Source organism: Syzygium oleosum, unplaced genomic scaffold, assembly GCF_021117445.2.
Source record: "Syzygium oleosum isolate NSW1041296 unplaced genomic scaffold, Sole_v2.1 Sole_v2.30, whole genome shotgun sequence".
In the NCBI taxonomy this organism is placed as follows: Eukaryota; Viridiplantae; Streptophyta; class Magnoliopsida; order Myrtales; family Myrtaceae; genus Syzygium; species Syzygium oleosum.
The window spans coordinates 1,834,975-1,861,066 of record NW_026607514.1 but is presented as its reverse complement, the minus strand read 5'-3'; the positions used below and the strand labels follow the sequence as shown (position 1 = coordinate 1,861,066).

The following is a 26,092-nucleotide window of genomic DNA, read 5'->3' as shown; positions in this document are numbered from 1 at the left end:
TGCATATGTAACTCTAGTGACTTGTAGTGTCAGAAAAGGTAACATGACATTATTTTGATGATAACTTGATCAGCGCTCATACGGGACAGCAAAACCACGGAGGATGAAGTGTTGCCTAGAAGAGGTGGGCAAGTAGTGGGATCGCGTAATGCCTGAATTCGAAGAGGACTATGGACCAAGTGAACAAGGCAGCACCAAGACCACAGAGGTTTGATGTGCATTAGATTGAAGTGATCACGCAATGCCGTGAAACCCGAAAAAAAAAGAAAAAGATTTCGTTGTTCTGATTTTTCTCCTTTTCAACTCGCTACATTGCGCAGCAGGAGAAGTGCGAAGCTAAGGAGGCAGAGAGTCGAGAAGCTGTGAGAGCCGAAGCCGTCGGCGATTGCTTGTCCAGCAATTTCAGTTGTCCCCGAGGCAAAGGCTACCAAGTTCTGCTCTCTGGGTAGAAGTGCCACTACAAGCTGGTTTGATTTCTTGACCAAGTCCCATTTGGACACACATCTACGTGTGAATTTGATGTTCTTGTTCCAACAAATTAAGATGGCAAATGTACGCATTAGACAGGTGATGCAGTGATCGGTCAACCCTTCAATGGTCGTTGACTTGAATTCAATAAGAAAACTCCAGACTTTGCTTTTCTATGACACTAGATGTTAGTAACCAGATCATTGTTTATTTTCCCTTACCTATAGATGCAAAATAGCTTTGCTTAACCGACGCCTTCCCCGAAACTGTCGCCGGATTGATGAAACAACTGGTCAATACTGTGAAAGAAATGACACATTGTCGATATTCGTTCTTAATGCGGTCTCTAGACATCGAATAATGCCTCGGATTAATCTTCAAATCTCACGTCAAGTCATGCGATTGCTTCGATTCAGCTGCTTCATCACTAGGCTTTCTGGATTTCCCCTGTTTAAGAAGAGAGTTCAGAACTAAGCTTATACTTAACATTTATGTAAATAGCAATGGAAGCCATAGAAAAGGGGAATGCCTATGATTTTCCAAGGTGACTTGCAAGGATTATGAGATTCATGACTTGACGACGGATTTTGTTACAAAAACAGGAAAATTATAACTCTTGATGAAGATATATTATCACTTTACATACCACCTTCAAACCCAAAGTGTCGCCACAAGATTCAGGCAAACCAATGGAAAGGGGGAAAAAAAACTGAGCACTTACAGGAGTTTCATGAGCTTAAACCGCAGCAGAAAGATAAATAAAAGAGATATGACCAACTTAGCAGTTAAGATAAGACACTCACATAGGATCGGCTTGATGGCCCAGAAGTGACTCTTCTCCAGTGTTGGCCAGGCTCATATTTGGAGATTGAGTCGTCGTTGCGCAAGTTCCCCTCCATCACTGTTCCGCTCATCAAATTGACAAAACTGCCAAACATGTTGTCAGTCAAGTAACCTGGCTTTGAAGGCATAGGAATGACATTAGTACGGCCCAGAAGCATCGCTACTACACTGGACATCGGTGGCCTTAGAGACGGCTGCATCTGGGTGCAAAGGAGGGCCACGTGAATCAATTTTTTAACTTCCTCCTCGTCGAATTCTGATAATCTAGGGTCCACTAGTTTGACCTGACGCTCATTCTCATACAGGTGCCAGGCCTTCAAAGCAAAAAAATGTAGCGAAGTCAGCAAACTAAAGTGCCTAATCAAAAACCAGAGGACTATTACTGTAATGTCGAATGTCCCACATAGGGAATGTACTGTAATGTGGAGCAATTAATTGGCCCATAACTCATTGGCTTAAGGTTCGAACTTGGGCTCCATTTTTGTGGTCTCCTCATGTGAAGGTGTCGGGTTTCTGCCGTGTCGACCCAACATTTCGTTTTCAAATTTTCATAGTCAACTGAAAGAAGTTTGAGAAGGGTTCCGGATCCTCTAAATTCCGTTGGCCAAAATAAAAAATAACTTAAACAAACTTAAAGAGCCATATGCAAATAATTCCGTTCATCCTTACCCACTCAAGCAGAGATGCCTCTTCTTCAGATGCACAATTTGGCTTTCCACCAACAATCTCTAAAGCCACCACGCCAAAGGCAAAGACATCAGTCTTCTCAGTTAGGTGCCCGCGCATCGCATACTCCGGTGCCAGATACCCACTATTCCAGTCCCAGAATATAAGATGCAAAGGTATACACATAGATTTATATGTATGAAAACATTTATAATCAGAAAGCAAAGAGGCTAAGTGTTCAGTACTTACATTGTCCCTGCAATTCTAGTGCTTATGTGAGTCATTTTATCATTGTAAAGCTTCGCCAATCCAAAGTCCGAAATTTTTGGGTTAAGACTTGAATCAAGTAGAATATTGCTGGCCTTCACATCTCTGTGCACAATTCTAACTCTTGATTCTTCATGAAGGTAAGCTAGTCCTCGTGCTATGCCCAAGCATATACCATAACGAGTGCCCCAGTCAACAAGAAGGCTTGTTTTCCCTGTCCCATTCATGTCATTAGTAATATTGTGTCTAGCATTTTTGCATAGATGGGAATATCCATAAAATGCAGAGTATCGACACTGACCAAATAAGGCACGATCGAGGCTACTGTTCTCTAGAAACTCATACACGAGGAGGCGTTTATCACCACGTACACAGCATCCATACAACTTTACGAGGTTGCGATGTTGAACAGCAGATATCGTCACAATTTCTGCTAGAAACTGATTCTTTCCTTGGTCGGATGTTGCAGAGAGTTTCTTCACAGCAACAACTCTCCCATCACCAAGTGTTCCCTACAGTATACAATTTTCTATGGCTTAGGGAGATAATCGTGTTTGAGTGCCATTTAGCTGGCCCTAGCTTTTACAACTTATCGTCTTGAGGCTCAACTAAGGGTCCATCGGACAGAAATAAAATCGAAAATCATGAACCTGAGGAATGAAAATTCTTTGGTAATCTATTACGTGTTTCAATCCTCCAAATACAATGGAGTTAACAATGCGAGCAGTTCTGTTCTGAGCTGAATGTCACTTTGCATAAGAGCAAATTCTGCAGAGGCTCATTAAGATAGTCCGTAGTCAAAAGCATCAACTTGTTAATTTCATCACCAGCAACTTGGCAGGGGCTCAGGTCATATACATACGTTACAAGCTAAAGGATCTGACATGAATGTTTCCATTGAGAGAGAATGCTAAGAAGTGTAATAAGGGCTATGTAGCAGACAATGGATGGTCCAATCTCCTAAAGAACGAGAGTATGAGAGCGAATGAACGATGAATGACGGAGCATAACAGCCAAAGGGTTAAAAAACTTTCTAGAAAGTTTCTGTTCATCATGCCACTACTACCATGGCTCAGCCAAAATATCGTTCAACCAAAGAACTCTACTTATTTTCTTTTGTTTTCTCCTAGACGGAACTGGCGGCTGCATGATGATACTATCTCCAATCACACATGAAAAATGCAGAAAGGATAGCATGTGAACACCGAAAAATAATTTCTAAGATGATACAAACAGAATTTTTCAAGACAAGGGAACTGAAAATATTGCATATCCCCTCTAATAGTTGACCAACAGGAGAACATTTTTTGCTACAGAAGTTTGACGTATGTGAATGAGCATTGTCTTGCAAGACCACTTAATACACCACATTCATGAGTGCATAGGCAATATCAAACTTGTGGCCGACAACTCTTTGGCACAAAGACAGTACCACTTCGTCCTGCCTCGGTGAAACAAAATAGATACGTGTTCATTCACGATATTCGACTATTATTTAATCTAAAAAATTAATGATCTGCGGAAGAAGAAAATATTCAGTAGCATGACAGACTTGTGCGTTCTAGTGATTCTTTCTTAACTACCTAGGGATGACAAGTGTGAGCCCATGGGAATCAAATCTTCACATAGTTCATTCTCAGCTGATAATTTCCAGTGAGCTGATCAAGTGTGACTTACTAGCATGCACATAGGACCTAGAGCTTGGAAAAAGATATATAATAGCTTAGATCAATCAAAACTCAAAGGTAACCCAGAAGATGATGAAGTAAATGTAATTTTGGTTATCCTATGAACAGGAAAGTCGGCATTCACTCATCATCATAATGAAAATATATATCAGTGCCAAGGGATATGATTGAAATGGTCAACTCCCCCCCAGCACCCCCTCCCTCTGCGCTTGCCCAGGCAGCGACCCCCCAAAAACGAAAGTTTCTTCATTTTTTTAAATAAACTCTTATTTTCAGCTATAATCTAAAAACTTGACCATTTAGAAAGAAGGTGCTAACACATTTAGAGACAGCAGAGAGCATGACTTTCTGTGCACTTGGGCTGGCCTAATGGACGGAGCTCAATTAAAATTTTGACCTGAATTGGCACCTTTTTGGAGTAAATTAAATGTCCAAATGTCACACTGCGGACAAGAATTACAAACAAGACCAGGACAGTTGAAAAGCATTGCAAAGCCTTAGTGGACAGAAAGCTCGTCTCTTGCCATATCCCAAATATCAGGATGCAGAATTACCTTATAAACAATTCCAAAACCACCCTGGCCCAGCTTATTGGCAAGGCTGAAACCATTTGTAGCATTGTGTAGCTCTGAATAGTTGAAAGTCAATGCCCCTGTAGCAACTCTCATGACATCTGCATAACATAATCAGTAAGAACAAGTTCAAATATACTCATCACCCCATCTGCAAAGAATTGACACTGCTTTGCGAGGTCACCACAGTGCTCTCCCTCATCGGCAGATATATTATTAAATAGAACTTTTTCCTGAATTCTGGGCACGCTTCTCTTGAAAGGTAATTATGCATTGATGAGTAAGGTAGAAAGAGATTATAGATCTCCTTTGCTCATTCTTCGAGGAAAATTCTTTTGGAAGCATGTCCTTGGTTAAACACTTCACATCTCCTTTACAAAAGAGGCTCACTAGTGACAGATTAGGTCATAAACTTTGAAAGAGACATACTTTACTAGCAAGGTAACTGATAAACCAGTCCAAAAAAGCAGAGACCCCCTATACTATAATAATGATCGTATAGGCACACTCTACTAGATCAAGTCACTCACATAAGGAGAAAAAGTGGGACTCACATTGGGCCGAAAAAGGACATTTGTTCTTGACACATTTTTGTTTTTGCTATTTCATTGGTTTCCGGTCAAATCATCCATAGAATAACACAATGCATTTTCTATATGGTAGAGCATCTTGTCCAAGAGGAAACCATGTGATTGCATTGAGGAATACAACAAACAACTAACATTAGACACAAAGACTAGAGTATGTCTAATATTCTATGAGACTACCTTAAACCATAAACATTGAGACATCAAAGCACCATAACTACATTACTAGACACTTTGAAACAATGTAAGTGCTATTAAGAACCATCAAATATGGCTATTTCAAGAACTATTAAATACATGTGATGCAAATTTTTCACCTGTCTCTTTTTTGGAGCTTGGCCTTTTCCTTATTCTGAGAAAATAAAAAGCTACCGAAGTAGATAGAAAGAACATGACTCCAACACTAACTGCAATAACTACGACCAAAGGCATCATATTCTTCCTCTTGTCCAGAGAAGTAGGTGTAAAATCTGTAAAAACATTTCAGGCGAGTGATCAAATGGTGGTGAATGTGCACTAGTCAAAGAATGACATTTGGTAAGAAAAGGACTCTATTACCTGGACTAACATGGATAGCTGAAATAGATGGTCCATACGTAGCTCTAATAGGCACACAGCATGTCCCTTTTCCAGCCCAAAAGAAGTGAATCTCAACAAAGTTTTCAGATACCTGAACCTTAATTACCTTCTCGACAGCTTCGAAAGACCTTCCACCTGCCTCCTCTCTAATGTCAAAGTCTTTAAGCACCAAATTCCCCTTCAAATAGGCCAAAATATACAGATCAGGTTACCTAATACAATTTGTTGCACTAGATGAAGAAAGTTTAGCATAGATTTTTACAGAAACCTTGTCCACCTACTTCTTGAGAAATTAACTATGGGAAACCTCAGAGAAATAATCTGGAAAATTGCAAGGTTCATCCCTGATTTAAAGGCTGTAATATATGAGTTTGTACACTAGTAGTGACAATTGTAAAAAGAGCTGCACCAAGAACATGAAGACGAAAAATGGTAATCAATCTTTCTCTCATGACAAACTGGAAAATATAATTCATTGGAGTGAGGATATAATTATTCAAGGTACTTATATGATAAGCAATCTTGTGCAGGGACTTCAAAAAAGTAAAGGTCCATCATGAACCCGACGCTGTTGATTGAAACAAAATTTGAGCATACTTTCAAGTAAAGTCATAAGCTCATAAATAGCCATACCAATGATATTATAGTTGTGCATCCAGTACGTCTTACTGGAGTTTCATGCCACTAAAATACTTCAGACAGCAAACAGGTCTAAAGACTAGCCTGAATATATATATCAAAGATACGCCTTCCCCAACTAGTCCACTGGTTATCATCTGGAAAAGCTGTTTCTGCAAAACCAAGATTCACTGTGTAGTTGCCATTCTGGAGTCCCAACCCATAGTATCTCAGTGATGACGTGGATGTCCTTGTTGTTTGGAAGAGAGCTTGGTCCGGCATTTTCAAGTTGGCATTGGAGGTTGAACATGTGAATTGGTAGTTGGTAGCATTGTCAAAAATCCCAACATTGCTAAGTGCCCATCTCTTTGTCTCACTAATGAAAAACGAAGCTGGACCAATGCCGTTGTTATCGTCAGCCTCAAACAAAGTTCCATCAGAGATTCCCACTTGTGGACCCCCAGAATTGATTGCAAAACTAATATCTGCAAAGGAAAACATAATTGATCTGGTTGAATACTCTTAGAATGTCCACTCAAAAGCCTAAATTGTCAGGTGGAGGGAAACCCCATGTATACAAGGCCTATATAAACCCCGTGACAAGTTATGTGGAATACTTTAACATTTCCTCTCTTGTGCAAACCTGACTCAGAACAGCACATGAAATTAACGAACGAAGCGTCACAAGTGTGAGATAAACCGAGGCAAAACCTGGCTTTGATGCAATGTTAAAATGTCCATCCAAAAGCTTAAGCTATTAGGCAGAGGGAGATCACGTGTACATAATGCCAATTTAAATCTCATAGACAATCGATGTGAGATATTTTAACATATAGTATGCATTGTCAAACATCTATGCTACACTATGAATGGCTCACTGACAAAGTTTCAGCTTAGTAGTATCCAACCTTTACAAAGACCACATGCTCAAACCTAACACTGACAAATGCCCACATGCTCACATGTCCTTTGTCAATAGGACCAACTCCTTTCAAGAGTGCGAGCAATTCTGCTCTATTGCACAACGTCAGCCATTAAAATGAACTTCAATGAGGTTGATTGTAGATGACAAATGTACATTATACCGTTCATTATTCTAGTAACAGGACAGCCAACCATTCCTACCGACCATATAAATACATACTGGGGTGATACTTTGGCAGAAGAGAACTAATAACAGGACAACCAACCATTCTTACCAACCCTAGATTAATGAAGAAGAGTATAGATTACTGACAACAAATGAGACAAACAGCGGATGCAATTTTGAAACAACTATTATATTGGATTACGTTTAAAGTTCTTGCTGATGATACTTTATTCCATCGAAATCTATGTCCAGAAAAAAAGTGGAAATATATTTAACTCTAACTTACTGACTCCAGTGTCTTGGCTGCAACGAAAAGGTCGTTGAAGGCAAATCCATCCCGATGGCAATTCCCTAAGTTCAAAACAAAGAGAGATTATTTTTAACTGTGCAGGGTAACAAACATTCAAGTTTTTAGGTATAATCAGGTATTAGTTTTCATGTAGGGTGCAACATGGAAAAAATGGTTGATCTGCCGAATGATGTCTTCGATTTTGTTAGCTGAAGGTGCATATTTTCATTATTCTCTTGTACATAGTTTATGTTTTAGGAGGGTCAGCAGATTCCAGCAAACTGCAAACAAAAAGTCTACATCATGACTATCCTATCAAAAGGTCATCTATGAAACTTTTCGAGCAAATGAGTCATTGCTTAATGCAAAAGCCACTAAACTCCCACAGTTTAGAGGAAACGCCACATTTAATCTGCGACTTGGCTTGATTAAATTTCGTACATACATGTGTACACTTCCCCCTCTTTCCAGTTGCTGATAACATTATTATCTTGTATTCAAATAATGCCACTATCCACATGTCATACATCTTGACTTTACTCACTACCTCGTATCCTTTCGTGGTTGAAGCTACTGGCCATGAGGGCGGAGTATAAAGAAGAAGCACACTACAAGTCTCTACAACAAATATACTGTCCCCTAACCAAACAAAGAGGAGCATGAGTATCACTCTAAGCTACAAATTTCTCTCACAGTGAAAAATGAACGTAATGCCTTAACACTGAACAATTACGCACTCCTGGAATAAAGACATTACAAGTACCATAATTTTCATATAGTACTCACTTGAGTGTCATAACCTTTTTTAATCATTTCAGTGTAAATTGAGTGCCTATTCCGGGGATTCGTCCTACGTGGCTTTTTAAAGTAAATTTTGACTCCGATGTGGCTTTTTGAAACGAAATTGAAGTCCAATGTGGAAAGTTCTTCGTCCAATGTGGCACAAGTAAACAAAGCAACCATGTTTAGTTTAAAGCTAGGGAAACTCTCTCTTTCTGGAATTCAATTGAGTTCGCATCCATTATTGCACTACCCTCAAATCCAACAACTTCAGCTTTTGCAACACGCAATAGAAACAAACGCATAAGAAGGCTTTTCTCATGCTGCTTTACTCAAACTCTGTCTTCTTCGCAGTCTTCACATCCATTCTTGAAACATATCGAACACCAGAAAAATCAGAGTCGCTGAAATGGTGAGCCTTTCAAAAGAAGAAGGTGGTAATGCGGGTCGATCATGTGGGTCACCAGTGCCAGAAGAGGCAATGAACTTCTTCGCAGCCTTTCAATGTTGGTCATCAGCCCCAAAAGAGGAATCTGAAGCACGTGTAATCAAATACGAGTGCTTCGAGTGGAAAATTTAACAAATTACGCATGCCTGAGCAATCTTCCTCATTGAAATCGAAGCCTTGACCACGAGTTCTCTGAGCCTAAGCTCATGATTGGTTGATCGATTCATAGGCTGCTTCAAATAAAAAATGAGGAGCAGCATAGCCTAAGCAATTGTCTTCTTTGTGTGCTGGGAGTGTGAGGAGGCGCGGATCTGGAGGGAGACGTGGAACCGAAGAGAGGGACAATTGGATGGTGGAAAATGGAGGATTGAGGTTGGGAGGGGTTGGGGGAGGAGGGTCACGGAGAGGACGCATGATGGGGTCAACTTCAAGTGATTGGATTGTGGAATTTCCAAGTTTGACTAGGATGGTCCAAGTTGAGAGATTGCGGGAGGCGATGAACAAGAAGATGATGTCTCAAGGTAAAGAAAGAGGGGTAAATGACTCAAATGGTCCATGAATTGGGATAATACCGCCAAAAACTCTAAACTGGTACATGTGTAATAATTTTACCCCGAACTTTTTTTTTGACCACCAAAAACCCCAAACTGGTACACATGTGACAATTTTACTCCCAACATACCCCAAAAAACTCCAAACTGGTACACTTGTGATAATTTTACCCTGAACATACCACAAAAACCCTAAACTGGTACACATGTGACAATTTTACCATGAACTAAAATTTTAATATTATTTTTTTATTTTTTCGAATTGTTATTAATTTTTTTGCTTTTTCTTTTCCTTTTTTTTCTTCATCTTTTACCTTTGGGCGGTCGCTGGTCCGGCAACCGGCCAGAGGCGGAAGCCGGCGAGGTCGGCCCCGCCGGCTGCTGGCGAGGGCCGCCCTCGCCCGACTCGGCGAGGGCCGCCCTCGCCGGATCTGCAGGGCGCCCTCGCCGGATCTACGGCGAGCCCTCGCCGCCCAGCGAGGGCTAGCCTCGCCCGCCCTCGCTGGGCGGCGAGGGCAACCTCGCTGAGTCGGGCGAGGATAGCCCTCGCCGACGCCGGCGAGGGCGGCCCTCGCCGGATCTGGCGAGGTCGGCCCTCGCGGATCAGCGAGTCGGCCCTGCCGGCGTCGGGGCAAGAGGCATCTCTTCGCCCGCCCGAGGCGAGGGCGACCCTCGCCGACGCCGCTAGGGCGGCCCTCGCCCGGCATGGCCGGCGGGGCCGACCTCGCCGGCTCCTCTGGCCACCACCGGGGCCGGCGGCCAAACCGAGTAGGTAGAAGATGAAGAAAAAAAAAATAATAATAAAATAAAAAATAAAAAAATTTGAAAAAATAAAACATAATATTAAAAATTTATTAGTTCGGAGTAAAATTGTCACAGGTGTACCAGTTTAAGGTTTTTTATGGTCAAAAAAATAGTTTAGGGTAAATTTGTCAGGGGTTTACCAGTTTGGGGTAAAATTGTCACAGGTGTACCAGTTTGGGATTTTTTGTGGTAAAAAAAAAAGTTTGGGGTAAAATTGTCACAGGTGTACCAGTTTGGGGTTTTTGGTGGTAAAAAAAAAAGTTCGGGGTAAAATTGTCACACATGTACCAGTTTAGGATTTTTGGTGGTATTAACCCCCATGAATTTTGACCCAAGATGTAATGTGGTCCCAGAACTTTAAATTTGTTCAATGTGGTCCCTAAACTAAAGTCCAATGTGCAATGTCGTCCTTGAACTTTTAATTTATTTAATGTGGTCCCTGGACTTTTGATAAATATTCAATTTAGTCTTTGGATTAATGGAAGGACAACATTGATTATTTTCATACAATCCATAGACTAAATTGAACATTCACCGAAAGTCCAGGGACCACATTTAACAAATTAAAAATTTAGGGACGACATTGTACATTGGGCTGTACATTTAACAAATTAAAAATTTAGGGACGACATTGTACATTGGGCTGTACATTTAACAAATTAAAAATTTAGGGACAACATTGTACATTGGGCTAAAGTTCAGGGACCATATTGAACAAATTTAAAATTCAGGGATCATATTACACATTGGGCGAAAGTTCAAGAACTATTTATGTCATTATCCCAAGAAGGACGAAAGAGAAGGAAGAGACAGGGCCATTCTCAACCAAGAAGAGGAAGAGGAAGACAGAAGCAGCTTCGACATCTTGTTTCTTGCAAACTGTCAAAACTGAGTGGTGAAGTAACTTCAGTTTTTTGATCGATTCTTGACCTGCAAATTGGGATTAGGGTTTCATGTGAAGCTATTAGCCCCAATTCATCAGTTTGGGGGCAAAAACGAATAGCAAACCATGTCGTTTCTGCACCATTTTGTTGAATGGATTTTCTAGCTAGCCATGTAACCCGATTGATAGTAAATTAATGCCACATTGGAGTTTCCAGTAAGGGAAATCGCCGATGGCACTCAAATGAATGATTTTTAAAAATTATGGCACTCAAGTGAGCGCCGTACGAATGTTATGGCGCTTATGGTGTTCTTATCCTCACTTTTCCCTCATGAGATCAGCTATGTTGATCCTTCCAGATGAAAAGTGTTGCATCAACTACGAAATTTATGATTTATAGGCCTTTTTTCCAGTTACAGACTCTACGTACTTTGACATGCTCCATTTCCATCAAGTTATTCATTTTAAAACTCATCGTTTTACATACCTTCTTTCTGAAAGAATCATTTCATTTTTCCTTTAAATCAGAGAAGGAGCCATCTCTCATTCATCTTGTATGCCAATACAACAGAATAAGATATCATCATAATAATCATCTGGACTAAACAGGAGTACAACTGGACTAGAGAGCATTACCCACTATTTGAACTTTCTGCTGTGAAGTAGTTGGCAACGAAGTTACTGAATGTGCATGACAATAGCATAAGGTTAGTCTGTGAGGGATACCAGTAATATACAGAGCACACTAGATGATCAAATATGCACATTGGGGGCAAAACAAGAAACAAAGTACTTTCAGTTGAAGCTTCTATACTTACGTTTGAATATTTTCCTTGACCCAAGGAGGAAAGTTGCCAGATAAGTTATTGTAAGAGACATCTCTGTTACACAAACCTGTTCAGTCAAATTGAACCCACAATGTCGTGCAGTTTAGTAGATGCTCACTGGTTTGATTCACTCACATATAAACAAGAGAGATGCCTTTCTTTGAGGGGAGGGCTCCACTCAACTTATTCCTTCCGAGAGACCTAAGCAAGAAATAGGCATTATTTGATATTGGACAGAACATCTCAAATGATTTGGCTGACTAATCTATATAGATGCCTTACAAATAAGAAAGTGAACCTAATGTGAATATGGAATCTGGAATTGATCCATGTAGATAATTGAAGCTTAAGTCTCTGCAAGGTAAAAAATCATCGATCAGAGCATGAGAAAAAGTCACTGATTTTCTTGCAAGTAGAATCAATCTATTAGAATCAGTGTGAGTCAACCAAAACTCTGAGCCCGCTGGAAATCAATCTTATTAAACAGAATAGATTTGGTTATTGAGTGTGACAAAAAAGGACACAAAAAAAAAAAAAAGAGGCGCATGGATAAGGTTGCATTGAAGAATTCCCAGAAAGCAACAAAAGAAGATACAAAAGACATAGTATGTTTCATAACTAAACAGTCAGACTAGTGGGTGTCCGTCATGCCCTTTGCTTTTAACATTTCACTTTTTCTTTAACCTTTAGAAAGTTAAATTGGACTTTATATATGTTAGACCCTCGATATTTTACAAATAACAGTATCTTAGCATTTAAAGTCACCCCCAAATTTCTTCATCATCCTTGAAATATCTTTATTTCAGCAGGAAATTCGACATGGCTTATTTGGTTGGCCTATAGCCGAAACAAACATTCCCTTTCTTGGAAGCAACGGCAAAATAAGCTCTCGGGCTCCAAAACGAGCTAATTCTTGCAGGGAACAATAGGATTTATGTTTTAGCATCATTTATTTGTCTCAAAGAATAACCTGAGGATTGCGGATGCTTTTCATTAATTGGAAGACATACTTACAGGTGCTCTAAATTTTTATTATTACTGATATATGGTGGAATAGTATCAGAAATTTGGTTGTTCCTCAAAACTCTGCAAGAAGTCAAACTTCAATATGTTAGACACCTCAGACAAAGTATAACTGGATGGAGAAAAGCATTAAAAAGTGTCAAATTTGACTAAGGCTGCCTTACAAAGTTGTGAGATTCCCCATGTCCTTCAGAAATTCTAGCGTAGAGAAGCCACCAGAGATCTCGGATACTCTCCTAGAATTCAAGTTACATATTAGGTCATCCAGAAATTAGTCATCTAGAAACAACGAAAAGAAGGAAAAAAATAGTACTTGGTTGACAATGAATATTCTTACAATTCTTTTAAAGAAATTAATTTGGAAAAGTTCAATGGTATTGGACCGGCAAAAGAATTGCCTTGCAGCCTCCTACATTTACAATAAGAACAAGATGATTATTAATTTGACTTCAGCAACAAGATCCAGCATATAGAGAACCTAGGTTCCATTTCCATAAGGGTATGGACAGGAAAACGGATGATAAATCAAAACATGCCACCGTACAGCTCAGTGAGTTTGAGCCAATTTCCTATGAAGTCAGGGATGGAGCCATTGAGATTATTGTCAGATGCCAACCTGAGATTCAGAGAATATCAGTACGCCTGATGTCTGTAATGATTTACAACTCACAGAGATGTCCTAAGAGTGCACGCCATTGGGAACAAAAGGGTTTATAGGCTCTTACAGGATATTTAAATCTGCAAGATTTGCACAAGATGAAGGAATCGGACCGCTGATTCCTGAGCTAGAGAAGTCTCTGTCACATGAAAATTTCATGAAAAGCTGAATAGACAAGATTTATGTTTTCTCTTGATAAAAGAAGACGATTTTAAAGGATCAACTAAGCAATAAATGGTGATAAAAGTAGAAGCAGGTATTTAGAAAACGAAGAAGGAACCTTTTCTTCACTTTAATTTGACAAGAAAACAGTTGATACCAAACAACATCCACCTTTTATGATACTGTTGGCAAACAAGAAAAGAATACAGACATGGTAACAGAGAAATGGAGTTTAAGACAACATACACATATTTGAATTAGAGTGTTTCTAGTTCGAATCTATGGAGAAGTGATAACTGACTTTTCAGCTAACTCCAGAGACCATCATTGATATTCCATATCATAGCATGTGCTTTAATATAAGCTGAGTGAGGATCCAAATATAAGGGAACCAAAATAGAAAGGGAACAAAAGTTGGAAGACTATATGCAACTTCGGTGCGTAACAAATTTTGAGAAGGAGCTTCAGAACATGAAGAGACTTACAACTTCCTTAACTTTGTGAGATTTCCAAAAGTGCGTGGTAGAGAACCAGAGAAGTTATTTTCTGTGAATGACCTGCAACGAGTGCAGATCTCAAGAGTCATTATGTTCAGATGGATCTAAAGGAGCAAAAGAGAACAACGAATGGATCTGTAATTCTTGTAACTAGGGGGCATTTAACTGGACATGGTACTATTTATGGAGGAATAAGCAAAAATTCCATTGCATATCTACAGAAGCATAGACAAACTAATGCATATGCAATCATTATAAACCTTTCGTGCTTAAGTGTTCTCTTACCTCCATATGTGATTCAGTAAATACAAAAAGTCAACTACCATCTGCCAAAACTCGCATACCCCTCTGGCATTATCTTCTGTCTATTTACACAAACTTTCTGACACCAATGCAGGCCTTGCTCATGATGATGCAAGAAAGCTCACTAACTTTGTCTTTTAAGTTATTAATTTCACCTTAACAATGGCGCCAAGACAATTCCACTTGATCCAGCATAGAACAACCTATCCCTTCACAGTTTATATCACTTCTAGATCTCTTATAACAGGGAAGGGTGGCTCAAACATGGAACTCGATGTCTCCTCCGTGACAACAGACTATATCACTTCACAATCCTCTTGACTGAACAAAAATGGAGCTCTACTGTATGCAATCTAAAAGCATGTGATGAAAATTTAACATATATTGATTTTAACGAACTCTTCAATTCTCAAGATCGACAACTAACACATGCATTAAGAAACTGAGTACAAGCAACTCCATGACTACATCTACCGATTCTTCGCGATCAAGATACACTCGAGTCACCGCAAAACATCTCCGATTTGCATCAACTAGCTTAGGGAAGATAGACAAACATCGAGTCAAGCTACAAAGTTCACCGCACCATCACCGCGATCACGAAATAATAGCAAACACGACAAGTTGACCACCGACAAGCGTGACTTACAGTTCTAGCAGCTCAACGAGATCTCCGATCTCATCCGGAAACTCCCCAGAGAATGCATTGGCATCAAGGCTCCTAACAACAGTAGAATGTGGCCAAAAACAACTTAACATCACAAAACCATACAATACAACCCTTTAATCAAATCATATTGTTCTTGTCACTACTGGGGATTACAAGTATTGCATGCGACCCAGATTGCCGATTCGCGATGAGATTGATCCCGTCAAGAGATTCCGACTCAAGTTCCTGTGATGATAATCGGTGAGAATTCACATCATTTCAGACATCTATTCATATGATAAAACGAGGAAAAAAAAACCTTGCAGAAAAATTCATATTAGCAAAAAGCTCATGAATCGTATCATTTCAGACATCTATTCATACGATAAAACGAGGGAAAAAAAATCCTTCCAGAAAAATTCATATCAACAAAAGCTCATGAATCGTTTCGCTTTAACCAAAACATTCGTCCGTCCATCGCTTCACTTTGTAGGCTCCAACCTCATCGCTTCACTGTGTTTCCCCGCCACAGGTTTCGATCAGAAATCAACGGTCGCAATGCGGTACGATGAGCCGGTGCTGTTCCGGCGAGCTTTTCCGTCCGCACAGCTCGGTCGCCGGAGCTCTCCGTCGCGTCGCCATCGTGTTCTCGACGTCACCGGCGAACCGGCACATATCGTCATGGGATTGCTTAAACCGGACATTCCGTCATGGGACCCGTCTAAACTTGGCACTTTGGTTGGAGGAGGGAGGGTCTTCACAGATTTTTAATAATAAATTTAAATTCGTCAAACGGGTGGATTAGATCGCGTAAAAAATGGTCCGCCCCAAATAGATTAATTTAATCCGTTTTGATACCTTTTCCGTGCAATGCAGATCTAACGACCCATATCCAACCCGGTACATACCCAACTAATACTCGACACGACTCATTCTGCTAAAACACTTCTATATTAAATCAAATCTAGGAAAATTCATACTCAAACTGAGCAAAGAGTGCGGAGTGAGTTAGCGCGAGATCGAATGAGTATGAGAAAGAATGAAGAGAGAGTTATAAATGTTGATTGGGTATAAGTAAGTTGTAAACTCATTTAACATACATATTATGTTTAAGTCTATTTATGACCCATTTACTCAATATAACTAATATATATAACAACTCAATTCATCATATGTGAGTTAAGAAATTGATATATGACCCATTTTGACGGGCCTAATAATAATCTTCCCCATAATATAAATATCAATTTATATCAATCTTATATTCTAACATTTTCCTTTCATTTCGTCTAGCTACTACCATGTGAATCTTAAGTTCGCTTTCATACATCAAATCAAGTCTACATTTTCGACTCAATTTAAGGCAAGAAAAGCATTTGCATTGAGGGAATTTGTCAAGAACTATTCTTTTGTGACTCGACTTTGAGATACCGTACTAAATAGGAATTGATCTTAAGATCTCGCAACTATTCTTAAGGCTAAACGCATTGGAAGTTTTTGAACTTTTCGTCGTCATTTAAATTTATTCCTCAAACCTTTTTTTTTGTTCAATATAATCCTTCAAAATTTGAAAGCTGACTCAACATTATTCTTTCGCCGAATGAAGTATCATATCGTACGTTTTTTTACTCAATGTACCATATGTATCTAGTAATTTGAGTTTTAAAATTGCGACACCTTTAGAATCGGATATTACTATAGATTGCTACAGCTTTTAGGATGCCATCGGCTGCAACTGTGAGGAGCTTGGCAAATACCTTATAAAAGTTGCACGACCTTTTTCACAACTATAACTCTCATGGAGAACCTTAATCAAATAGTCTATAGTTATTGGAGTTTTATTTCTCAATTATCCATGTTTACAAAAAATAACATTTTTTTGACTGACCAAAACAAAAGTTATTTTTTGCATTTTAAAATGATATAAAAAGCACCTTAAAATTAACATGGCTATTGAGATATCAAGGTGACCAATTCCGGTTTAAGGCGTTCCATTGAATTAACAATTTTTTTTATTGTTCGAAATTGATATGATTAAGATTGAGGGTGAGCGGTTCCAAGTTCTGTACAGGTTCCATCTAGTATCTGAAATCTACCCATGGAAACAAGTTTATCATTTTTTTGAACCTGCAACCTACCCTACATACCTTAGAACCTGAAACTTACCCTGTCACAGCTTTCAAGATATGTTCTAAGATTTATTCAGGTTCCATCTATATTATTAATTGAACAATTGTAGTGAATCATCACCTTTAATGACCACCACATGCTGTTACGATCCACTGACAAAAACTTATATCTAGAGACACGAAGAATATAAAACATTAATAAGTAATAAAATGAAAGCTCAGACTAGTGATTCTAGATTATATACTCATAATCTAACGCCATAGAACACCGCAGGATCACATGAAGACATAGATCAAGAAAAAACACAAAAAACTTGTTTAAGGTTTAAGGTTCCAGGTTTTAAGTTTCAAGTTCCCTTTACCTAGGACTTGGAACCTACCCGTCGAAACAGATCCTCCAATTTTTAGAACCCGAAATCTACTATGCGTATCTTGAAACTTGAAACCTACATATTCCCACCAGTCAAGTTTTTAGGTTCTAGGGTAGAACCCTGGAACCATGCTCACCCCTAACTAAGAATAATTGGGTTGATAAAAAATTTAGTCTTTGGTTCGACATTTTCTATGATCATTATGAGGGACCAATCTCCTGTTGTACCCCATTTTTAAGCTGTAATTTAAAAGTGGGCCCAAGAATTTCCTTTACCCCGATTTTCAAAGGGAAAATAACACAAATAATCCCTGAACTTTAACCTAATGTGCAATGTGGTTCATGAAATGTTCAATTTGTTCGATGTGTTCCTTGAATTTTAGTCAAATATGTAATGTGGTTCCCAAACTTTTAATTTGTTCAATGTAGTCCCTGAACTTTTGATACATATTCAAACTAGTCCCTAGACTATAACATATTGAACAAATTAAAAATTCAAGAGCCATATTGCACATTTGCCTAAAGTTCGGGCACCAAATTGAAAAAATTAGAAGTTCATGAATTATTTGTGTCATTATTCATTTTCCAAAAATTTTCTTTTTGGTCAGACCCTTAACCAAATTAGAGAGTTAAAATAATTCTTTTTCTTTTATCTTTTGTTTCAGTTTTCTTCATTGCCTTTCGTTCTTCACTTCTTTCGGATCTTAAATTACTAATCGAGGACAGGATGCTGAGCCTAAAAAGATCGTGCGACCAGTAACAAATTAGGCAAAATAGGAATCATACAAATACGTGAGGTAACTCAGACTCCATAGCTCATCCGGAATCGGACCCACGACATTCAGCTGATAGATACTCCTGCATAACGACGAGGTGTTAGCGTTTCCCCCCACCTCCGCCACCGTACCCGCCATTTCAAAAATCCTTAAAAATTGAAAAATTCCAGAAAAATTCATAAAAATTTCTAGAAAATAAAAAAAGTCAGATTTGGGAAAATAGGAAATTTGTTCATTTTTCCAAAAAATAAAAATTTCAAAACTTCACAAAATGGCTTAGAATACTTGTGTTCACTTTGAATGAAATTTAAATTTTTGAAGTGCCCAAAAATAAAATAAAATCAAAATTTAAAACTTTACATAATGCTTAGAATTACGTGTCGAAAGAGGTGCCAAAAAATTAAAAATCAAAATAAATTCACGCGGACTTACATTTATGTGCATCCTGCAAATAAATTTAGCAAAAAATTACTTAATTTACTGAATTTGGTTTAAATTTCACTAGAGAGTGTTTTTTTTTTGATTTTTACTCAAAATTTAAATTTCACTCAAAGTTGAGCCATTCTTATATTTTTTTGAAAAAATGAACAAATTTTCTATTTTCCCAAATCGACTTTTTTTATTTTCGAAAATTTTATGGATTTTCTGAATTTTTTAGTTTTAGGAATTTTCGATTTTCTAATTTTTTATTCTATTTCTAAAAGGCATTTGATGCCCGGCCAGTTGCCCATGTCGTCAAAGCGGGTCTCAGAGATGTCAGCGCCGCTGCATGGTCCTACGCTGATGTTCCACTCGTTCGGCGGCGCGGTCAGGTTCCATTGTTGGAATACACGGTCCAAAGCTTGTGCTGTGTAATTAGTTAACAATCGTAAAGCAAGATCATTCTTAGGATATTTTCCGCATGAATTTTCATGAAGGCAAATGGAATTTAATACTAAGGCAAAGGGGCCGTGTCTTCCTCCAACCCGATATTTAATTGGTCATCGCACATCAATCTCCCCATGGCCCCAGGTAAATTTATTATAGGAATTGCCCGTCCAAAGAACCCGGGTATTATCCATCATCATTGGACGTCCCTCTCTCTCTCTCTCTCTCTAAGATTCTATTTGTTTCACGAAAAATAAATGATTTGAAAAATATTTTCATAAAAATGATCGCTTATATCGCTTGAAGTAATTAACTTTCGATAACAATTTATGTCTAAACATTTTCGTAAATGCTAAATATATTTTTCGTTCGTTCATTTTTGCAAACGATGTAAACGATCATTTTTAGGAAAATATTTTTTAAATTATTCATATTTTTGCGAAACAAATTGAGCCACCGCTGAAGCTGTCCCACAACACCCTTACTAGCTTGACGACCCCTGTTAGTAGCACCACCACCACACACCATCCACCACTTCGTCACTTCTTTCTCTCTCCGCAACTCGCCGCCACCAGCTCCATTGGCTAGCCTCACTGCCTTCAGTTCAAGTTTCATTGAATGCAGGGCCGGTAGCCCCGGCAGCGGCGGAGCTACGGTGGTGTAGTGGAGAGGCTTTTTTTGTTTTGTTAAGAATTATATCCACACTTATCTTGGTATTGTTATGTGGTATTTTACGTGAATTCACCGATTATATGGATGAAGGAGGAAATTTCTTGCGGTGAGGATTGGAGGAAAATACGACCGAAGTCAAATAACTTTAGTTACCATTTTCACCTCTTCATTTTTCTATAAAAAGAAGTTAATAAAAAGTAATAACTTGGTGAAGAATTCATCTTGATTTTTTCCTCTAGTTTCTTGCCAATTTTTTTTTTATTAGCTGCACTAGCTTGTAAGTTTCATATGATGTTATAGATGAACAAAAGCAATCATTATTGTAATCCAGGGCACGAGTGTAGAGACCCGAGTACCAAATCCTCTAACGCCCCGGACCAACTATGCCAATCTCGGGTTGATGTACAAATAAATTCCAATAAATTGATGAAAAATTACGCGGACAGGCTAAAAATTAAAGTCTTCTTCACAAATTACAGGGCATTGTTGAGAAAGATGTCATGCACATGATTTGAACAGTTATGATATTAGGATACTGGGAAATTCTTGAATTTTTGAGCTATCAATGAAATTGATGCAGCTCCTAACCACTCTATTGATTTGTTTCCTTGTTTGAATGAGTTATTTGATAAAGACTTTGACTCATCGATTGTCATGTTGTGATAGGACTCTTGAGCCAAATGATAGAAAATTTCAATGCAATATAATCGGGGTTTTTGGCTTTGATACCAAATAATACCGAATGATCCTAGATCTCGTACCAAATAATGTGGCAAGGAGGAGGAGGAGGACACCACAGGAGGAAATCATCTCAAATTCTTCAAAATCCAATCATAACAAAGGTTAATAACAATAAGCGTTCCTTGTTTTCAATTACCTAATTAGATACATTAGATTTGAGAACTAATTAGATGTATACCAATAATCATAGTAAGGTTCCTGTCCACATCAGAAATGGGGCTCTTGAGTTGTTAGATGTCATCCTAAAGTAGTTTGACCCCCAAAACTCAAATGTCAAATCTTATGGGTGGCTCGAGTTATTTGTGTGATTAGACCCATTTTAACCTCATGTATGCATGAGCAATTGAGAGAGAGAGAGAGAGAGAGAGAGAGAGAGAGAGAGAGAGGACCGTCAAGTGGATCTGGAGGTCCGCCCACAGGAACTCTAGTGTCAGCTTCAGATGGTTGTGGAGCTGTACGTGGGTACACATACATAGTTCCTCCAGGTGGAGGTGGAGCTGCAGGTGAATGCACAGTTACTGTAGTAACACCTTCAGCCATGGCCTTGTCGAGGATTACCCAGAGAAAGGAAGCGAGGAAGAGGAAGAGGAAGAGGAAGACGAATCTCGAAGGGAGATGCATGGACTCCATTGATTTCTTTAATACAAGAGAGCCAAGCATTATCTGAAACACGCATCAGCGCGACCTTTATCTTCTGCTGCTGGATTTAGCCGGTCAAGTCAGAGCCAATGAAGTTCTCATCGGGCAAACGGATGAAGATTCGGGAAATGCTAACCGTATTGCTTCACGTTGGGGGCATAGACCAGCTGGTCAAGCCTTTTGGCCTTACTTGCAACCATTTCCAAACATGATATACGCGGCACGACGTCACGTCATATGTCGATGAGATACAGCTGGAAATCATGCTAATACCCAAATCGCGTGGACCGCAAGAAGCCAACGTTATGACGGCTAAAATCGTCTAAGATTTTCCAACCACTGTTCACCTCTGGTCATGCATGATTTAACAGAAAAATTATAAAAAAGTCTTAAATTTATCGCGTTTGTGTCAATTCAGTTCTAAACCTTTTGACAGTTTGTCACTGCAGTCATTCCGAGTAAGTTTGACCAGAAAACGCTGACGTAACAGTTCAATCAGTGTCAGTGACGCGGATAATTTTTTTAATAATAATCTTTTGAATTTTTTTTCGGGAAAATTCTAAATAAGAACTCGAAGTGGACTCATTTTCTCAAATAAGAACTTAAAATGGATGTTATTTTAAATAAGGATATCAAGTGACCTAGTTAGTCTCAAATAAGGGCCTCACTTGCCGGCCGGCCAAATGTTCACCGGTGTGGACAGTTTCCTGCGATTAAAATAGGGGTAATTTTGTTCGAAATTTGTAATTGGCTAAAAAAAAAAAGGAAAAACCCCAAGTTGAATTAAGTTCAGGTTATTCCTTCAAACGTCTTCGTTTTCTTCTTCCTCTCCCCCGCTGCTCCTCAATCAAATCGCTGCCCGGTCGCTCCCGCTCCTCGCGAGCATCAGTCTATCGTTCCCCGTCTCTTTTTTCCAAAGGCTTCATTGTCCACAAGGTTCAAGTTCGTCGTTCGCGTGCACCGCTTGGGAGACCATGGCGGCGAGGGGAGGGGTTGTCTCTCTGGGAGGCGCTTTCCTCAGTCACAATGTTCAGAGGCCAAGTAACGGTGACCGCATTTTAGTCGCATTCTGCTCGTCAATCTCTGTTGCAGATGCTTTCTTTAATCAGATAATGTGCTTTTCCGTTGTTGGAATTTTTTAGAGTTCTTGGAAAATCTTCGATGCTCGTCAATCTCTGTTGCGGTTCTCCATTCTTATGAATTCAGGCCTTTAGTGATGCAAGACGACGTATTGACAAACAAGGCTAACTGTGAGAGAAGCTGTCCACTACACATCTCAGCTACAATTGCCAGACTCCATGCCAGTACCCGAGAAGAGGGAAAGAACAGAAATGGTAATAAGGGAAATGGGACTATAAGATGCCATGGACACAAGAATTGGAGGCTAGGGGTCCAAAGGACCAAGTGGTAGTCAAGAGAGAAGAGTTAGCATCTGCCTGGAAATTGTCACCCACCCAAAGCTTCTCTTCCTCGATGAACCAACCAGTGGACTCGACAGGGCAACATCCTCTTATGTCATGAGCAAAATAGCTTGCTTGGACCAAAGAGATGGAATCAGAAGAACTATAATCGCATCAATTCATCAACCCAGTAGTAAAGTCTTCCAGCTCTTGTTGGGTGCTTTAGATTGGTTGTAGTAGGGTGGGCTGTGATCACTGCATATAATCAGTGAGAGGTTGTTTTGTCAAACTCATATGTTGTCTTCTCTTTCTTGTAGTGTTGTGCGCACAAAATTAAAGTTGTATACTTTGTTGTTATCTATTTTTGTAATGGAACTATTGAAGTTCAATTAATTCAAGTGTTTAATGATGAGTTAATGATGATGCTTTTTGGTACCACAAGCTGTCTTTGGTTTCATTTATGTCGGCTGTTCTATATTTTGTCGTGTATAGAGCTCAAGAAATTTGTTTTGAACTGTCTACAAGCTTTGACGGAGCCCATTGATATTCTATATATTTTCTTTGGCCTATACTATAGGGCATTTTAACTTAGTGTGTTGTTGGACTGTTGTGCTCATTGCTCTTTGCAGGTCATTTTTTCTTTTTTATGTTGCTGTTCTATATTTTATTTTTTCTTGTTGGATTGATGAGCTCATTTAAACTTGTCGATACTACTATACTACAATGAAGTGCTGGGACATTCCATAGCAAACTAAATAGCATTAGATAAACTTGAATTGATCCACATTGTATGATGGCAAAGAGAAACATCCCAACACAAGAAATCTTCTCAACATAGTTTACCTATACATACTGTAACTTTAAGATGCTTCCAAAATAGAGCCATCCATATTAACTAATAGTAAAACAGAAAGAGTTTGTGTTGTTGGTCTTATTGGTCTTGCATATCTCAAAAAAGTTGCTCGTCTTCGACCACTTTCATGTTAAGGTCCTTACATTCTCCTCTTTACCTACAGTTGAATCACAAAATAAATCACTAGTCAAAACAAAGGCAAGTACAAGTAAGAACAATTTTATGACAAAGTCAAGCACAAATAGATACTTGCATCTTCTCTCTTCCCATAGATGATATTCAGATAGGGAGATCACGATACAGACTTTCTTGACATCGAAATTAGTACCGGCAGCAGCACTTCTTCCTCACAATCGATTTAGTACCATACTAACCCATGATTTCTCCCTCAGTTTTTGTACTTCATTGTTGTTTTCTCGAACCCAATTGTAGGAAATTGCTTTGCATACTCCTTGAAGTTAAGCAATCTCTGATTGAAAGTGAGGGGAAGATTGCATTGTGGCCAAGAAGTCCTTCAACTTTGTTCCTGTTGGACCAAATTTTCTAGCATAGAACATTGAATAGACTATAGAATAAGTTAAAGGATGAAGGCGTGAACCAGAAAGAGGAAGCAGTAGAGAAAAAGCATTAAGCATGCTTGATTGCATGAGGTGATTTGAACCAAGTATAATTGGCAGAGAGAAAAATGATTTTGGTAGAACCATTCACCTTTGGTTTCGGCCTTGATTTTCACTGCCAAACCGTAGGCAGCATCAAAGAACTCAGCTAATTTCACAGAGTCCTCTTCGACAAGAATACAAAAAGATGGACAAATTCTTAAGTAACCAACATAAAAACCCTAAACCTGAAAGCACAATCTAGTCCATAAGTAACCAACATAAAAACCCTGAACCTGGAAGCACAATCTAGTCCATAAGAAGCCTCTACCCCTCTACCCATTCTAATGCCACTAGGAACCATGGCAGATACATCTCCTGCAGCAGTGTTTTTGTTGGCAGCAATATGAACAGATTCCATCACCTTTTCAACTCTGGAACAGAGAATTTGAGTACCCACATCTCGAGCAACGAGTGCCCACAAACAGAGTATTTTTGGGTACTCCACGAACATCTCGACCTCGAGTACCCACATCTCGATCACAATTCGAATCAACTTCCACGGACCCAACCGAGAGACGGAGAGAGAGAGAGCACGTACTTTTAAAACTCGGGGAGTCGGGGATCGTGCTCCATACCGGAGAATTTGGGTGCTCCAAGTAAGAGGGAAGAAAGAACGTAGAAGACGAAGAGCAGAAGAACAAGAACGTCAAGAATTTGGGCTTTTTTTTTTCTTTTGGGGTTTGTTAGTTTTTATCCATATTTTTTGGGACAAAATTACCCATATTCTAGTCACCGGAAATGTCACACACTTGTCGGCCAGCAAACATTTGGCCGGCCGGCGAGTTTAGGTCTTTATTTGAGACTAGTTTAGTCACTTTAGGTCCTTATTTGAGACAATGTCCACTTCGAATCATTATTTGCTAAGATAGCCCTACTTCGGGTCCTTATTTGAAATTTTGCCTATATTGTTTTAGGGGAAAATTCAAATTAAGGATCCCAAGTGGGGTCTTTTTCTCAAAAGAAGACCTCAAGTGGACATAGTGTCAAATAAGGGCCTGAAGTGCCCAATCAGTCTCAAATAGGGATCCAAAGTGCCCAATTAGTCTTAAGTAAGGGTCTGGGTTCGTTGGCAGATCAAATGCTCGCCAGCCGGCAAGGAAGTCACTGTTCCGGGAGGGCAATTTCGTCTTTTTTTTTTTTTTTCTCTTTTCCTTTTCCTTTTCTTCTTCTTCTTTTTTTTCTCTTTTCCCTCCGCCGGCGGAGGTGGCCAGCCTCAGGCAGAGGCCGCCCTCGCCTGGGCTGGGCGGGCGAGGGCAACCCTCGCCAGATCTGGCGAGGGCAACCCTCGCCCTCGCTTGCCCAGCCCAGGCGAGGGCCGACCCTGGGTTTCCCTCGCCGGCGTCGGGCGGCCCTTGCTCGACACCGGCGAGGGCGGCCTCCACCTGAGGTCGACCACCTCCGCCGGCTCCGACTATGGCCGGGGAGGGAAAAGAGAAAAAAAAAAAAAAGAAGAAGAAGAAGAAAAGGAAAAGGAAAAGAGAAAAAAAGAGAGAGAGTAAAAGACGAAATTGTCCTGTCGAAACAGTGACGTCCTTGCCGGCTAGCAAGCATTTGACCGACCGGTGAACCTAAGCTCTTACTTGAGATTAATTGGGCACTTCGGACCCCTATTTGAGACTGATTGGGCACTTCAGGCCTTTATTTGACACTATGTCCACTTAGGGTCCTCTTTTGAGAAAAAGACCCCACTTGGGGTCTTTAATTGGAATTTTCCCTTGTTTTAGCAACAAGTTT

The 26,092-nt window shown here is 39.5% G+C and overlaps 1 protein-coding gene and 2 long non-coding RNA genes across 19 annotated transcripts in view; 1 reads left to right on the top strand and 2 right to left on the bottom strand.

The window, feature by feature from the left end:
• Positions 1–505: 505 nt before the first annotated feature.
• LOC115661893 (probable LRR receptor-like serine/threonine-protein kinase At1g56140) overlaps positions 506–26,092 on the bottom strand; it is a 124,785-nt gene continuing 99,198 nt past the window's right edge. For 5 of the 16 annotated variants that reach the window (XM_056304039.1, XM_056304047.1, XM_056304046.1 and 2 more), the window contains 16 exons: positions 13,321–13,392; positions 13,148–13,219; positions 12,975–13,046; positions 12,243–12,314; positions 12,096–12,161; positions 11,952–12,014; positions 11,770–11,814; positions 7,655–7,729; positions 6,394–6,766; positions 5,650–5,848; positions 5,409–5,561; positions 4,487–4,605; positions 2,227–2,756; positions 1,981–2,122; positions 1,272–1,625; positions 506–915 (listed from right to left, as the gene is read on the bottom strand). In XM_056304039.1, the coding sequence (XP_056160014.1) occupies positions 853–915; positions 1,272–1,625; positions 1,981–2,122; positions 2,227–2,756; positions 4,487–4,605; positions 5,409–5,561; positions 5,650–5,848; positions 6,394–6,766; positions 7,655–7,729; positions 11,770–11,814; positions 11,952–12,014; positions 12,096–12,161; positions 12,243–12,314; positions 12,975–13,046; positions 13,148–13,219; positions 13,321–13,392 (2,470 nt within the window). In that variant the 3' untranslated portion in view covers positions 506–852. Of the gene's footprint in view, positions 916–1,271; positions 1,626–1,980; positions 2,123–2,226; positions 2,757–4,486; positions 4,606–5,408; positions 5,562–5,649; positions 5,849–6,393; positions 6,767–7,654; positions 7,730–11,769; positions 11,815–11,951; positions 12,015–12,095; positions 12,162–12,242; positions 12,315–12,974; positions 13,047–13,147; positions 13,220–13,320; positions 13,393–13,527; positions 13,600–13,708; positions 13,807–14,288; positions 14,361–15,252; positions 15,325–15,426; positions 15,499–15,571; positions 15,988–18,537; positions 18,592–26,092 lie in introns of those variants that run through there. The other 11 variants (XM_056304054.1, XM_056304045.1, XM_056304041.1 and 8 more) reach the window with 11 other exon arrangements.
• LOC130135292 (uncharacterized) lies at positions 22,289–23,281 on the top strand. The gene is made up of 2 exons (XR_008814739.1): positions 22,289–22,487; positions 22,670–23,281. It is a non-coding gene; the product is annotated as an uncharacterized LOC130135292 (long non-coding RNA).
• On the bottom strand, positions 23,586–25,046 carry LOC115663923 (uncharacterized). Of its 2 annotated transcripts, none has more exons than XR_008814738.1 (3): positions 24,897–25,046; positions 23,949–24,225; positions 23,586–23,856 (listed from the first exon to the last, which is right to left on the bottom strand). It is a non-coding gene; the product is annotated as an uncharacterized LOC115663923 (long non-coding RNA). The 2 variants fall into 2 exon arrangements; XR_008814737.1 differs by having other exon boundaries at positions 24,028–24,225.